The following is a 15470-nucleotide window of genomic DNA, read 5'->3' on the forward strand; positions in this document are numbered from 1 at the left end:
TAAACTGTAAAACACTCTGTTATTCACCTAAGATATTAAAAACTAACCGTGACACCATGATGAATAGCCTACACAACAACAAAACAAAATTCACATCCAGAGTGAAACAAACACAATCTAAAACAAGAAGCCAAAGTATCTAAAAACCAGAGAGTATATGTTCAAAGGCATGGTTACACACCTGAGGAAAATCAGCGCTCTTCAAACTCTTACTCTTCACTACGAGACAGGAGAAATTCTGAAGTCCAGAGACTGCGGTGCAGTTCTCCAGCACAGAGCCCTGCAGATCCATTCTCGTCACAGGCCTTGCTAACAAAGCCCATTCTAAACCAGTGCTACTCAGGGCGGCCTGTCAGGGAAGTGCTCGTCAGGAGCCTGGGATGAGCTAAGGAGCTCACTCCACAAAGTCAGTGCTGGCTGCCTGGCACTGGTCTGTGGCTCATCCTTTGGGTTGAATTAGTCTAGATGACTCAGATGGCCTGCCTTTAAATCCTCTCACTGTTACACCTGGTCTTCATGTTATCAAAAAGTCCACTGACCAGGTAAGGCTGGTAAAAAAACTAGTCTTTTTAGTCATACTTTTTAGACAATGAACACAGTTTTGGACACAGAAAACAAAAACACCCAACCAAACAAAACAACAAACCCAAAAAACCAAAAATGGCAGAATAAAAGAAACTGCATTAACTGACAGAAACTAGTCACTTAAAGCAAAACACATTTGGAGAACATTCTTCATGTGTCTGGATCATGTGTCTACATCTTGACCTTCTAGAGAAACGGAGAATCACATCTGAGAGGAGAAACACCAGCTATGTTTCTCTGAAGAACAAACTTCCTGCCTAAGGCCTTAGAGACACGTTGGCTTTGCTCACTAGGTGAAGGAAGTTACTGGCCACTTGCTTTTGCGCCTCCCCAGCGCCCAGCCCCTTGCTGTAACTCACAGGAGTCATTGGCACACAGGTCTTCTCCTCTGCCACAGTACTGCTTGCCCTTGGTTCGCAGGTTGGCCCTCACTGGACTGTCGTCACTAGGCCTGAGGACGACGCTGAAGATCTGCTTTCCCGTCCACAGCGTGACCGGCTGGAGGAGGAGAGGAGGCCAGGGCCTGGGCTCAACCGCCCTTTATGCACAGAAGGCCAGACTGGCCGGCGATCACATGCCAACCCAGCACCAACACAGGGACATCCACCCAGACACACGCATACACCTAGGTACACACACACACGGCTCCTGCACAAACCTTTAGTATTGTAGGGGGTGGGAGGCGAACTTTAATTTTCTCATCCTTGCCGACCAATATTGAAGCAATGATTTGGCAAGCCTTGGCTCGGTCAAAGAAAGTGTCCTTAAGAGTGAGGAGATAGGCACCTAAGAATGTTAAGAAACAACACAAAAGGAATTAAATTGTGAGAAAATCACAAGGTTTCAGTTGTAAAATAAATTTGGACTATTACTTAAAGAGTGAGCGAAAACATATAGCTGCTTATTAGCTTCCCTCCTCCAATTAGATCTAAGCCCCACAACCGGACGGACTTTGTCTTAGCTACTGCCGTCTCCCCAGCCCTCAGAAAAACGTCTAGTATGTAAAAATGTATGGTAGGAGCTCAATAAATGCATGTTGATTCAAGGAATAGGAAGAACCAACAAACACAAAATATCTCAAGTAGGTTCAGGTCAAACTTAGTAAACAAACAACAGAATTAAACGCGGGGAATTAAATAGCTTTTCAAGTCCTCATATGAATCACTGTGAATGAGAATCATTGTGCTCCAGTCTCCTTTCAAGTGAATTTCACAAACCTACCTGTTAGAAAATCCTGAATAGCAGCAATTAGTGGTTCTCCATTCCTTGGTGTTACAAGGTTTGCCTTAGTCTAAAGGGAAAATAAACAGAGTAAGTTAGCCATTCTTGAAGGCAGGATGCAGTCCAAAGATTTGTACCATAAACACTTTGAATTTTTATAATAAACAGAGTAGCAAAAAGATGAGGCTGAGAAATGGAAACCAAGAGGTCTTAATCCCAGCTTTTGTCACTAACTTCCATTTCCTTCATCTGTCAAGGGGAGAGAAAAAACACCAGCAAGACTGATCTCAGAGGTTCCCACCAACACTAAAACAAAGTGCCGAGTGAAGTGTTTCGGATTCCTGTAAAGAACTCTACTTATGTAAAACTTCATTGTCATCAACAAATGCACTTCTCCAAAGAAAATTCACTTCTATGAATGAGTAGCACTGTGTTATCTTTGAAGTCAATCAATTCCACACTTCTCCAGAACGATGGCAGAATCGTGAAATTTCTCATTTAAGACATTAAGTTCTAACAACAAACAATTCAACAACAGGATTTAACTAAACTTAATGAGTGCCTATATTGGGCAAAAAAGGATGCTAGTTGTTCAACGCACAGTTGAACTGAAGGAAGGTTCTGTGCATCAGAGGGCATCAGCTCAAATCTCGACGTGGAGGTGCTCACACACATTTGTGGGTTTTCCGGACCTCTCCACCCAGAGACCTGTTCCTGCCTTCTGAACAGAGAGTGACCCTCCGACTGGGCGGGGAAAGCAGTGACCCTCTGACTGGGCGGGGAAACAGTTGGTCACTTCTGTTTACAGAAGCTCTTTGTGGTCAGAGCTAGGGGTCTGTGGGTGGGAGCAGAGGGCGTGAGGCTGAGACGTGCGTATTCTGTAAAAGCCTCTCGGGTAATGTGGGCCCACAGTCAAGGCAGCACCCAACCTGCTCTACTGAGACGGGACTACTGAGTCAGTACAGCAGACAGCAACTTCTCACGTGAACGGAGGGCATCTGTCCAGATGGCACCTATGGATTTTTCTATCCTTGGAGCCTGTGTTTTATTGCTGTCATTTTTAACCAGTGAAGTATGTTGTGATAACAAAATGGATGCTCAATAGCAAAGTCTAACTGGCTGGTTGCAGGCTGATGGCTATTAGCACTAGTAACATTTTTTTTTTTTTTTTGGGGAAGATTAGCCCTGAGCTAACATCTGCTACCAATCCTCCTCTTTTTGCTGAGGAAGACTGGCCCTGAGCTAACATCTGTGCCCATCCTCCTCTACTTTATACGTGGGACGCCTACCACAGCATGGCTTGACAGCAGTGCCATGTCCGCACCCGGGATCTGAACCAGGGAACCCCGGGCCGCTGAAGCGGAACGTGCAAACTTAACCACTGCCACCACCGGGCTGGCCCCTACTAGTAACATTCTAAACATTACTTTTTATTACAAAAATTATACATGTTAATTATAGAAAAAAATCTATAAATATAGACAAGTCAAAAAAAAACCAACCCCAAAAGCCACAAAACCCTCTATGCATGAACTGCTAAACAAAAAGAACTACTGTTCAAAGCTTTGGTATATAACCCTTTCATCTTTTTGCTATAAACACTTTTACAAACATATAAGCATCTATTACCAAACAAAATATGATGATGTCGTACACACAACCTTCTTTTAGTCAAAAGTAAGTCATAAATAGCTTCATGCCAATAAGTATACAACTATGTCACCATGTTTAAGGGCCACACGGGATTCATTGTACGGATGTGACATAATTTAATTTAACCAATCTCTTATTGGTAGACATTGCCTGTTTCCAGTGTCTTATTACAAGTAATTTTGCAACTTTGATTATTTCCTCTGAAGATATTACTGGAAACGAGAGTGCAAAATCAGACAGAATGACTGTACTGATCTAGTTACCCTGTGACTGCGGGAGTGCAGAAGAACTCATTCATGGCTGCCCGCCCTTCAACCTGCTTCTCTCACCATCCACCAATACCCAACACAGCACTTACCACAATAGCTGCAAATACGAGAACTTAGGAGAAGACAGGCTAGGCTCTTGTTACTCCCCCCGGATGATCATACCATTGGGCCTTTGCACCCAATGTTCTCTGCTTAAACTGTTCTTTTCCTGACAGTCAATACTGCTCATTCTCTCACTTCTTTCAGAACTCAACTCGAATGTGACCTTCCTAGGGCCCTCTCAGACAATTCTATACAAAACAGGACCCCTCTTATTCTTTCTTCCTTGCCCTGCTTAATTCTTTTCTTCATAGCACTTATCACCACTTGAAGTATTTCATATTTGTTTAGTCTCTGTCTCTCCCCACTATGAATAGGGACGAAAGCAAGAGTTTTGACTTTCTTATTCACTGCTGTGTTCCAGAAGTGTGCTTGGCACACAGTAGGTGCTCAGTAAGCATCAACTCAATCATTTTAAAAGGCCAAGGAGTCTTAAGAAATAATTCAAAAGAAAGACTCTAAATGTATACAAAGACATCCCTTGAGGGATTCATTCTCAAAGGAAAACACTCAATTTTCAACAACAGAGGGTAGATGAATCATGGTGTGCTAACTTGGTGAATACTGTAAAGCCACTACAATCAATAATTATGCAGACTCTCTAACAAATAGGGTATTTATATTAAGCAAAAAAAGGGAAAACAAAGGCTATTCTAAACTATGACCACAACCATCTAAATTCATGGATAAGGAACAAACAGATAAAAGACGTAAAGAAAAAAGAAAAGTTGTGATGTGTAGAAACCTTACTGTTATTTAACTAAATCCCATTACACTAGAATGTTTGATTAAATAAGAATCAATATTTAAAAAAGCTGATGGGGCCGGCCCCATGGCCGAGTGGTAAAGTTCGTGTGCTCCGCTTTAGTGGCCCAGGGTTTCGCTGGTTCGGATCCTGGGTGTGGACATGGCACCGCTCAAGCCATGCTGAGGCAGCGTCCCACATGCCACAACTAGAAGGACCCACAACTAAAAATACACAACTATGTACCGGGGGGCTTTGGAGAGAAAAAGGAAAAATAAAAAAAATCTAAAAAAAAAAAGTTGAAAACCTGTCTATTTTAGCCACATGAATTTCTTAGAATTAATAAATTCTCCAAACGGTAATTTAAACACGTATACAAAATACATGACACATTAAATACTTCATCCTCAGAAAAGATATGCCAACTTCTGCCGTGAAGAAGCCAGGCGAGGGCATGAAGGCAGCCACCACTCCACCAAATCCTCCTTTTAACAGACCTGCCTGCAGAACCTCGTGCCTTTACTTTAGAATCGATACTAAAACCTGAAACAAAAGTGGATTAGAAGCATTCTATCACGAATGGTCGTGTTTCTGGAGGTAGGTACACTTATAACCACAAGACATATCGGTTCATAAAACCAAAAACTAGAATACTGGAAAAAAGAAAGACTTAAGCTCTAAAAACTCAACGGTTTGAGGCCATTAAGCTTAGGAGGCAAGAGTCCCACACAGCAGGGACCACACAGCACTGCGCCACGGCTCGGTCCAGAGTGAACAGTACATAACCCACAACTGGAGCCCAATTCTAAGCTCCTCAAGAATAGGCATCTACCTCCCCCATCACTGAACTCCCTCAGCATCGACCAGGCACTCCTTACCTATGGTAAAATAAAATGGTGGTAAGAGTCATTACAGAATGACTACGTTTAGTGCCTCAGAAGACAAAGAAGCATGTAATACACTTTGAGGTTCCATTCAAAATGTTCAATAAAATGTACTGCTGCTTACAGAATCTGTAGCTACTGGAAAATCTACGTATGCAAAACATCTTCTTTTTCCCATGACACCCAACAGTCAAGGTATTGCCACTCTCTCGTCTTATCTTTTTATAACTGGTGCTCATGTAAATATTTTCTCTCAGGAACTCATCTTAGAGGTTAGAAAATACCCACTCCTCCTAATCAGTGCCTTTTACAGACACTAACTCCCTTATATACTATAGGGTGTTTTCAAACAGGGCACGTTCCCTTTCCCTTGCTTTCAAGGAGCTGTTACACAGAAGCTGTGCCACACCACCCTACATACCCCCATCAGAACAAGGGCCTCTGCTTTAGCTTCTTCTGTTTGAGGAAGATGAAGGTTCATTTCATCACCATCAAAATCTGCATTGTAAGGTGTACACACACACTCGTTAAATCTGAAGGTCCGGTGCGGCTTGACCCTGGCCTGTGGAACAGAAAACAAAACAGGAGAACTCAGTCTTTATCCAAAAGCTTTCTCAGTTTCAAAATATTAAAAAATGGGTTCCAGAAAACTGGAAACTTCACATCAAGGAAATAAACTTCTAGTACATTCTGTCAAATGATATATATACTTGTAGACTCATTCAGTAGCTTTATTAGATCAAACCAATGCAGTGAACTTGCTTTAAACTACGAGGCAAACACCAACACTGGAGCCACATGAAGGGGCTCCCACTGGCCAACGATATCTAGTTTGATACCAAAAAGATTAATGGCAGAAGCTGATTAAATAAAAACCCATGAGTTTATAATGACACTGAAAAAAGGGAAAGCCAAAACAAACAAAGAAGTTAAAAAACCCAAACCAACCTAGCTGGAAGTAACTGAGCACCAACTTTTACTCTGCAAACTGACAATAAAGGGAAAAGAATCAGGCATTTATGCTGCCTTTCCTTTACGAACTGTATTTCTAGGTAAACCAACAGCCCTAGTCAACAAGCGAAATTCTTCAGTGTAAGAACGCTATGTATTATACGTGAAAGGAATGATAAATTAGAGAATCCCCATTCTGCAGCCCCAATGAAATAATGTAGGCAACAATCATAAATGGATGAAACCATTAGAAAAGAGGTGGATGAGGAACATTTCAAGGAAGACATCAGTTGAATCCCTCAACTTTTTAGTATAAATAAAAGTCCCGCGGCCAGACAGCATGCGGCTCATGAAATTCAGCAAGAGGAAGTAGCCAGCACCACTCATGAGTTACTTTTGCCAGAAAGTTGAACCTGAATCTGATCATGCCTTGTGAGTTAACTTCTAGTTTACAGGAATAAAAGGAAGAATGAAGAAATCCCTAATGCCATGCTGATACAGACAAATTGAGAACATGGGACATCCTTCAGGACAAATGACCCAGTTTTTTCAACAATCACATTGACATTAAAAAAAGGAGTACTGCTCCTGATCAACAGACACCTAAGACATGTATCAACCAAATGTAATGTGTAGACTCTGTTTGATTTGAACAAACTAGCCACAAAAAGATATTTGAGACACTTGGGGAAATCTGGCTATGGACTGGGTACTAGAGAACACCAAGGCATGGCCCTCCCTCCTGTGAGGCGGGAATGGCAGGTGCTCAGGTGTTTCTCACAGAAGTAAACTGAACACAGACGGAAAAAAGACATGCCATCTGGGGGCTGGCCCCGTGGCCGAGTGGTTAAGTTCACGCACTCCGCTGCAGGCGGCCCAGTGTTTTGTTGGTTCGAATCCTGGGCGCGGACATGGCACTGCTCATCAAACCACGCTGAGACAGTGTCCCACATACCACAACTAGAAGAACCCACAATGAAGAACATACAACTATGTACCGGGGGCTTTGGGGAGAAAAAGGAAAAAAATAAAAAAATCTAAAAAAAATAGAGGAAAACATCTAGCAATGTTAAAAAAAAAAAAGACATGCCATCTGGGTCCATCAAAGAAAAAAGGGAGAAATAAAACAGGTGAGGCGAGAACTATTGAACAAAAAGGATGGGGATACATGAGTTCATCCTAGTCTTCTTGGTACTTTTGTGTCTTTTTGAAAAATTTCAAACCAAAAAATTTTCTATTTTAAAAATGCTCCAAAGCCAAGCAAAACTTTCCAGAAAGGGAAGGCTTTTGTTCACTAAATCCCATGATCATAACCCCACAATCATAAACTGCTTCTGACTGATGTCATGTGTTCAGAAACTATTGAAAAGCTAAATCTAAAAAAACCACCTGAAGAGCCTATTTAAACACTGTTTGCAAATGTTCATGGATTTAATGGCTTTGCAGACAGAATTCATGACTATTTAACACATTAGAGTTCCACCTCATTTCCATTTTAAATCTCCAGAAGAAGGAACTGCTGCTGTTGCAAAACTGAATCACAAAAAAAATATGGCTTAAGGTCTTAGTCGGAGCACTACTGCAAAGAAAAATCTTTTAAGCATTTTAGTTCCTTAGTTAATACACTAAGTTAAATCCAGAGTCAATTTTCTGCCATATCTACTTTACCTAAGTTTGCACACATATATCTATGTATGTGTTTTTGTTTGCAAGTGAAATCATGCCCGTTACTTCGACACTAATTTTCATTTAGTTCCTCTCTGCTTACTGTTGTATATGATTATTACATTATAAGTATTAAAAACATTGAAGGAAAGCTTGAAATTTAAAAGTTTTATTCAAACTCAAAAGTGACAGAAGAGGAAAATCAAAAGTTATGAAAATTTGAGATTATTGTCAATTTTAATTTTGGAGGTCCAGAATCCAGCATTGCATTCACAACAAACTTCAACCTGACAGAAAGTAAACATAGAAATCTCCTACTCACCAGATGTGCCATGATGCTCAGTTTGTGCAGCGAGGGCTGTCGATTGAACAGCACCACATCTCCATCTATGAGGTGTCTCTCTACGATGTCCCCAAACTTGAGCTCCTGAGCCATCTTTTCCCTATTTCCGTATTTCAAAAACCTGAACGTACAATAACAAACATGATCTGGAGAACAAAATTCCTTCACCAAGTTTCTCCTTCTTCATATCAGGATTCAATCACTAAAATGATATTTCATTGAATCTAAGGTGTATAAGCTGCCAATTAAACTATAACAAATTGATTCTAAGATAGTTCCTAATCTTAGAATGTTAAAATATGAAGAGTGTGTCCCAGAATCACAGAACTACAGTAGTGACCCAGCTTCTCCCACAGAGCCCTGTTGATAAAATCCTTTCATGAGATAAAAGGCACTGGTGCTCAGTCATCTTGCTGTGAAAGCTGGAGTTGGAGAAATACATGCCTCCTGGGTTATGATTACACTGAAGGAATGCTGGAGAGCCCAGGTGACACAGATAATGATCCGCTTTTGTACCCCAATGTGTTCTGTCCAGCTAGATCCAGTAACGCTAAATGCCGGGGAACACTTCGTGTATACTCCACGGTCAAAGAGAACGAATGATGTACCTAGGCTCAGTGCAATTTAAACAGGTATTTTCCTCATACCAAAACGACATGAGACAGTGGTTACGTTCAACTAGACTGGGAAACCATCACCTTTTCATCTGTGTATGTCTCTGCTGAATGAAATTGGCTCCAGGGTGAACTTCAGGGCCATTTTGAACCAGTTTCCTCAAAAAATTGATGTTTGCTTTGTTCACCTGCAGGACCACAATAAAAAACACACTGAGATGCTATTGGGTTTCTGTAAGTTAGCACACTGTACTGAACTGTGTCTCCACCTTGACTTTCCTTGTGTAGATTCTAGGAGAAGGAGAGGGACCCCTGGGAATCCTGCTGCCCAGGGTCTTGAGAGTAACAAGAAAAATGGATTGCACACAGGAGCCCAGGTTCCAGTCTCAACTCACTCACTCACTTGCTGGCTGACATTGCCAAGTGTTTTACTGGCCTTTGGTTTTCCCATCAGTAAAATGAGTGGGCTGGACTTGATCTGGAGGGAACTTGCAGCACATTCTGCAATCTTAGAAACAGATGGCAGCTTCCTCTGTAAGCTTTACCATGGGCTTCTAATGTTTAAAAGCCGTGACAGCAGCACTAAAGGCCCTGTAACCTTGTGGACAAGTCTGGTGGAACACCATGTCAGAGAAGGAAACTCTGGATCATTGTAACTCAACTGAGGACATTTTACACAAGCTTTACCAGGAGCATCTATGACCTGGGCTAATTATGAATCTCAAGGGCAAAGCCAAAGGCAATCAATAGCCTTCTGTTATCAGGCCCTGCTGTCATCTACACATCAGTTACACAAAAAAATACTGTAAATACCATTTTACATTCAGGATGAGGGTGAACTGAGTGTAAAGTGGTGCACCCTTTCTGGTTAGGCATCAAGAACCTTAAAGTATTCAAAGTCTTTGACTCAGTGATTCTAAGGTTTTAAAAATAATACTCTATCCTAAGACAATTAACTAGGGGTGGCATTTATCCCTTAGTTACATGTAAAACATGAAGTATGAACTAACATAGAAAGATGTCCAAGACGATATTACTTGGGGAAAAAAGTTGCAGTACAGCATGTTTATATACACACATAAAGCCAAATACGACTGTGGTTGTGTATGTTGTAGAAATTATACATGGTGATATATGAATGAAACAAACTGGAAAGACACACACACTCACACACAGCAAACTGTGGGTTACTGGGGATTTTCCACTGTCCGTTGTTTGTAATCTCAAAATATAATGTAAAAGACTGGACTCAAAATAAAAAAGCGAGCAGCTGAATGGTACTTACTTTCTCAGGAAAAGTTAGAATTTTGGCCACATGAACTGGCACAGCTACCTCATCAATCCGGAGGTTGGGGTCGGGTGAGATGACAGTTCTGCCAGAAAAATCCACTCTCTTTCCTGAGAGATTGCCTCTAAATCGACCTTATAAAAAAAAAAAAAGAGTGATAGGTCTCCAGCACAATGTGTGCTGTTTGGGGGTGACATGGCCAGACAGACTGAGGAAGGCCTGTGATGTCCAACTTGCTGTACTGGACATACACTCCACAAAGAGGGTAACAAAGGCAGGACACTGTCTGCTGCACATTCTGTTGGAAATATACCCTGTTTTCCCTTCAGGCGCTGGACGAAACCTCTGGTCCATTTCTTGGGTGCCATGTTGAGGGGAATGCCTGAGAGCTCACTGTTAATATAGAGGGCACACTGCAGCTGCAGAAAATCCCAGTCCTCCATGATCATCTGGGTCTTAGCTCCTGATATCCGATGCTGAAAACGAGCAGAGAATGAACAGAAACAAGCCTGGTCAATTTGACTTTTTTGATCAGAAGTGTTTGCACAGATATACTCCAAAACTTAGGGCTTGGAAATGCTAACGGGAAGGAAGCACTGACCTTTTTAATGACATCATTTAGGAAAATTATTTCTGTTAATTTCATCGTCAAATCATCTTCATTGGTGCCAGACTTCAAATCGCTCACAACAGAGGGTCTGATACACAAAGGAGGCACTAAAAGTCGTGTGAGAATCAAATCAGAGGGCTTTCCAGCTTCTGGGTTCATCAGAAGGAGAGGTACATCTTCAGCTGGGATTCGTTTAAACAAATTAAGAACTACTAAGGGATTCAAGTTTTCCTATGGAATGAGAGAAAGCAATGGAGATATATGTTAATTTTCCATAGCCTGGGCAACAGGCTAGTTGTCCACGTTCTCTAACCTACCCACCACTTAACTTAAGCATAAGTGACGGCAAAGACTTCTGTTGATCACATGCTACGTTTTGAGAGCCTTAAAAAATGTGCATACTTTTACTCAAATTATTTAAGCCAATAATTCCACTTCTTATAATTATCTCAAAGGGTATACATACTCTTAGAAATGAACACAAAGATTCAGTTACAAGGACGTTCACTAAACCTGTTCTTAACAGTGGAAAGTTGGAAACAGCCTGATAGGTTACTGGCCAGACAAAAGCATGGTATGGAAAACTATGGAAGCCATTTTAAAAAACGACACCAAAGAAATGTAGCTATTACCATGAAAGGTGTTCACAAAATATTGGAAAATGAAATAAGCATGTGTATGACAGGATCTCATTTTGGGGGGAAAATGGACATCTGTACAGAAAACAGGAAATGGAAGAGTCTAACCAATGTGTTAACAGGGCTGTCTTTAGGTGAGTGGAATTATAATCTTTTTGCTTCTTTTTTACATTCAAATTTTCCGTAAACTTTTATTGCTTTTGTATTAACTTCATTTAACAGAAGTGCTAGGCTGTAACAAGTTACTCATAAGAACTATGTGAATTATCAGAGATGTTCAAAGATCAAAGGTAAGAAGGGTCAGCTTGTGTCTTGTCGCTGCTTATTAACTCTTCTTAGGATCTAAGCTTGTTTGACTGCGATGATAAGTTACAAGCAGAATCTGCTGTGCATAACTTAATGAGAAGGGGAACACAGTGAAGAAAGGGATGTTTGAGCAGCTACTGGCCTTAGAAACACTCCCGCACAAAGAAGTTACTGTGGCCCCCCTGGAGGAGAGGGCAGTGGAGCTGGGGAGAAGGAAGGTTTTCTAGTCTGGGTCCCTGCCCAGAGAAGGATTCCCTGGGTCAGCTTCCCCATCTCCCAGCAATGGGCACCTCACTACCACCTGAAGCAGTAAGGCAGCAAACTGAAAACTCACAGACTCCTAGGAACGGGATGAAGGCTGGCCCTCTTCTGCAATACCAGTCATACTAGACAAGAACATCATGGAGCTGAGGGATGTCCAGGAGGGTAGGAAGACTGGCAAGAGTCTGGAAGGCATTTCTTAGCAAGAGCAGTGACTCAAGAGTGACAGAACAACTGCCTCTCCAGAGGCACACAGAAGCAGCTGTTGCCTTATTCTGTCATGCAGCAGGAAAGAGAAATCAGGGACTGATGGAGAGAGCACAAGCAGGGCTCTTATACAAGGCAAAGCATCCTAACAGCTGGAGCTCTCCAGCGATGGAGGGCAGGCTGCCTCGGGCGATGGTGAGATAACATGGCTGGAAGGATGTCAGCTAGGGCAGCCTGTCACCCACTTGTCCAGGGACTTCATGGAAGGCATTTCTACCTGCTGAAGAGACAGGACTGATGCCATCTATGGAGGGACACTTGTCTGCAGGTCCACCAATGCCTGGACTTGTATTCAAATTGGAAGTAGATATATATTAGTCTTCTGGGAATAGAGTCCAGAGGTTTGGTCCAATTCCCAAAGGGATCTGTGACCCCGAAAAGCTCAAGAACCACTGCTCTAGGGTCTGTTCCAACTCAATCATGCTGTGCTGCCCATAAAAGCATAAGGTTTCATATTCCTAAAAATTAAGCGGGCAGGTAAACATGTGAGGACACGGACCATCCTGAGATTAATGAGCTGTGGGGGAACAAGCCCACTTGCTTACACACTGCCCCTCTCCATAAAAAGTAAATGTAACTCAATAATGCTTCATTCACTCAGCTGAGTAAGGAGCCCTCTCTGAGAAAGGGCCACCTAGCATTAGGCAAATGGTGGATTCATGCCTTGCTTCTCCCTCCTTTCCCAGGTGATCTACGAAGAGCCAGGCTGAGCTGCCACAAGGGCCTCAAACAGGACCTCAGTAAAATGGGTTGTGAGACAGACCAAGCCTAAGCAAAGAAACCAGCGAAAATACAAGATGGAGCACAAATATTATACAAGGCACAACGCACATGTGGGTGAGGGAAGGGTGGGATCAAAGGAAGGTCCAGATAGCTGAGGAGGCTGCATGGAAGAAGCTAAGAGATGGGGGATCCTGGTGCAGAGGGGGCGGGGGGCGGGGGGGGGGGCTTCATTAAGCTGAAGGGACACCGTGAGTCCAAGCACAGAGCAGAGGTGGAGGAAACCTCAGCTGTCTTTATCATGACTCATTATTCCAGGCATGTCAGTAGCAGCGACAATTATCACTGCAACTGGGTAACGGGCTCTAGGCACTCGCTCTGCACAGGCACTGTGCTAAGCACCTGATCTGGAATTCGTCTCTCATCCTCACAAAAGCTCTAAAGCAGATACGCGAGCTCCAGGTTGGGTCATGTGTCTGAAGACACAAGCGGCAGAGCTGGGCCCTAATCTCAGGTCTGTCTGACCCCAAAGCCAAAGCTCTTAACCACTAAACCACTACCCTAAACAACCCCTGGGTCACCCTGGGTGAAGTGAGATGGGGCGGACTGGGAGGTGGTGGCAGTGAGGAATGCCCAAGAACCCAGCTTGACATGATAGACAAGTGAGTCTTAAATGGGACAGGGTTAACTCCTGGGTCGAGTCATTGAGGAGACTTTTCCAAACAAGATGCTCCCAGGCCCTAGAGAGAATTGTTGCTACTGCGGAGAGTGTGTGGAGCAGAGAAGAGGATCAGTCCTCAGCGAGGAATGACAGTGGCCGCAGGTTCCCAGGCAGAGAGCTGCCTGGGGAAAATGGTGGTGGAATGTGGGGGAGGCTGATCTGGGAGCAGCAGGGGGAGTGTAAGGGAGACTACAAGTAAGGCTGCACCCACGAAAGCCCTCATGCTCGCTGACCAAGGCTGCTTGCCAGGCTTCTGACCTCCTCTACACAGCCACCAGCCTGGAGAGCACCTCACTTTCACAGCTGTAGAAGGACAAGATCGACTTTCTCAGCCTGCTCCTTAACTTTCTCTGCAGTAGCTTCATTCTAACGCCTTGAAGACATCTCCACTTAAACGAATCGCTGCTGCCCTCCATCCTCATTTCTAGGAGAACGACCATTTTTCCTGATGCCAACGCATGGGCACTTGTTCACCTCCGATCACTCCGTCTCACATGCATCTCCACAGTGGCTGGTCACCAATTCCTGCCCATTCTCATTGCATACAATGACTCTGGCCTCTGGCTCTACTATCACTACCCAGATTCAAGGTCTGTTTTCCTTTTACCTTCTGTTTTTTCAAATCAAAGCATAATTTACATATAGTACACTTCACAAATCTTAAAGAGACTGATACATTTTCACATGTATACACCTGTACATACATACCACCATTCAGATCAAGATATGGAATATTTCTACCTCTCCAAAAAGTACCCTGCCACTCTTCTTCAGTCACTACCAAGCCCTCTCCCCAGGGGTAACAGCTCTCCTGAAGTCTATTACCACAGATCAGTCTGGCCTGTTCCTGGACTTGATCTAAATGGAATCACACACTACATACTCTTCTGTATAAAGCTTCTTTCTCTCAGCAGGATTCTGAGACTCAGCCAGGTTGTGTGTGTTAGGAGTTCATTTCTTTTATTGCAGGAGAGTATTCTATTGTGTGGGTCTATGACAATTTATTCTCCTGTTGACAGGCATCTGGGCTATTTCCAATTTTGCTTTTTATTAATAAAGCTGTAATGAACATTCTTACAAATATTTTTGTGGACATATGCACTCATTTCTCTTGGGTATATACCTAAGAGTAAACTGCTAGATCATATGTTAAGTGTAGGTTTAACTTTATAAGAAATTGCCAACTGTTGTTCAGAGTGGTGGTAGCATTTTATATTGCACTCAATGTATGAGTGCCAGCTGCTTCAGATCCTTGCAAGCACTTGGTTTTTAGTTTTTTTACATTTTAATTTTTCTAGGTGGGGAAGTTTAGTTAGCATTTCCCTGATGACTAATAACATTAAGCAACTTTTCATTTATTTATTGGCCATTTGAATATATCCTTTTGGAGACTGCCAATTCAAGACCTGCCCCTACTTTTTAAAATTGAGTTGCTCTTTTCTTACTGATTTCTAAGAACTGTTTCCTATATTCTGGATATAAGAGCCCTTGTCAGATATATGAACTATGATTATTTTCCCCCAGCCCACGGCCTACCTTTTCACTCGGTGTCTTTTGGTGAGCAGTCAGGCTCTTCTAAAATTTCATTGTTTATTCATTACATCCCTTTCCTGCTCAAAACCTTCCATGG

The 15470-nt window shown here is 42.6% G+C and overlaps 1 protein-coding gene across 3 annotated transcripts in view; it reads right to left on the minus strand.

The window, feature by feature from the left end:
• POLR3A (RNA polymerase III subunit A) overlaps window positions 1-15470 on the minus strand; it is a 48765-nt gene that overhangs the window by 27864 nt on the left and 5431 nt on the right. For all 3 annotated transcript variants that reach the window (XR_011538264.1, XR_011538261.1, XM_070613072.1), the window contains exons 6-14: window positions 10919-11158; window positions 10631-10793; window positions 10315-10451; window positions 9114-9217; window positions 8395-8536; window positions 5878-6018; window positions 1807-1876; window positions 1244-1371; window positions 945-1083 (exon numbers count right to left, since the gene is read on the minus strand). Coding sequence is in view for 1 of the 3 variants with exons in the window: in XM_070613072.1 (XP_070469173.1) it covers window positions 945-1083; window positions 1244-1371; window positions 1807-1876; window positions 5878-6018; window positions 8395-8536; window positions 9114-9217; window positions 10315-10451; window positions 10631-10793; window positions 10919-11158 (1264 nt within the window). In the remaining 2 variants the exon portion in view is untranslated. The remainder of the gene's footprint in view (window positions 1-944; window positions 1084-1243; window positions 1372-1806; window positions 1877-5877; window positions 6019-8394; window positions 8537-9113; window positions 9218-10314; window positions 10452-10630; window positions 10794-10918; window positions 11159-15470) is intronic.

Source organism: Equus przewalskii, chromosome 1, assembly GCF_037783145.1.
Source record: "Equus przewalskii isolate Varuska chromosome 1, EquPr2, whole genome shotgun sequence".
NCBI lineage: Eukaryota > Metazoa > Chordata > Mammalia > Perissodactyla > Equidae > Equus > Equus przewalskii.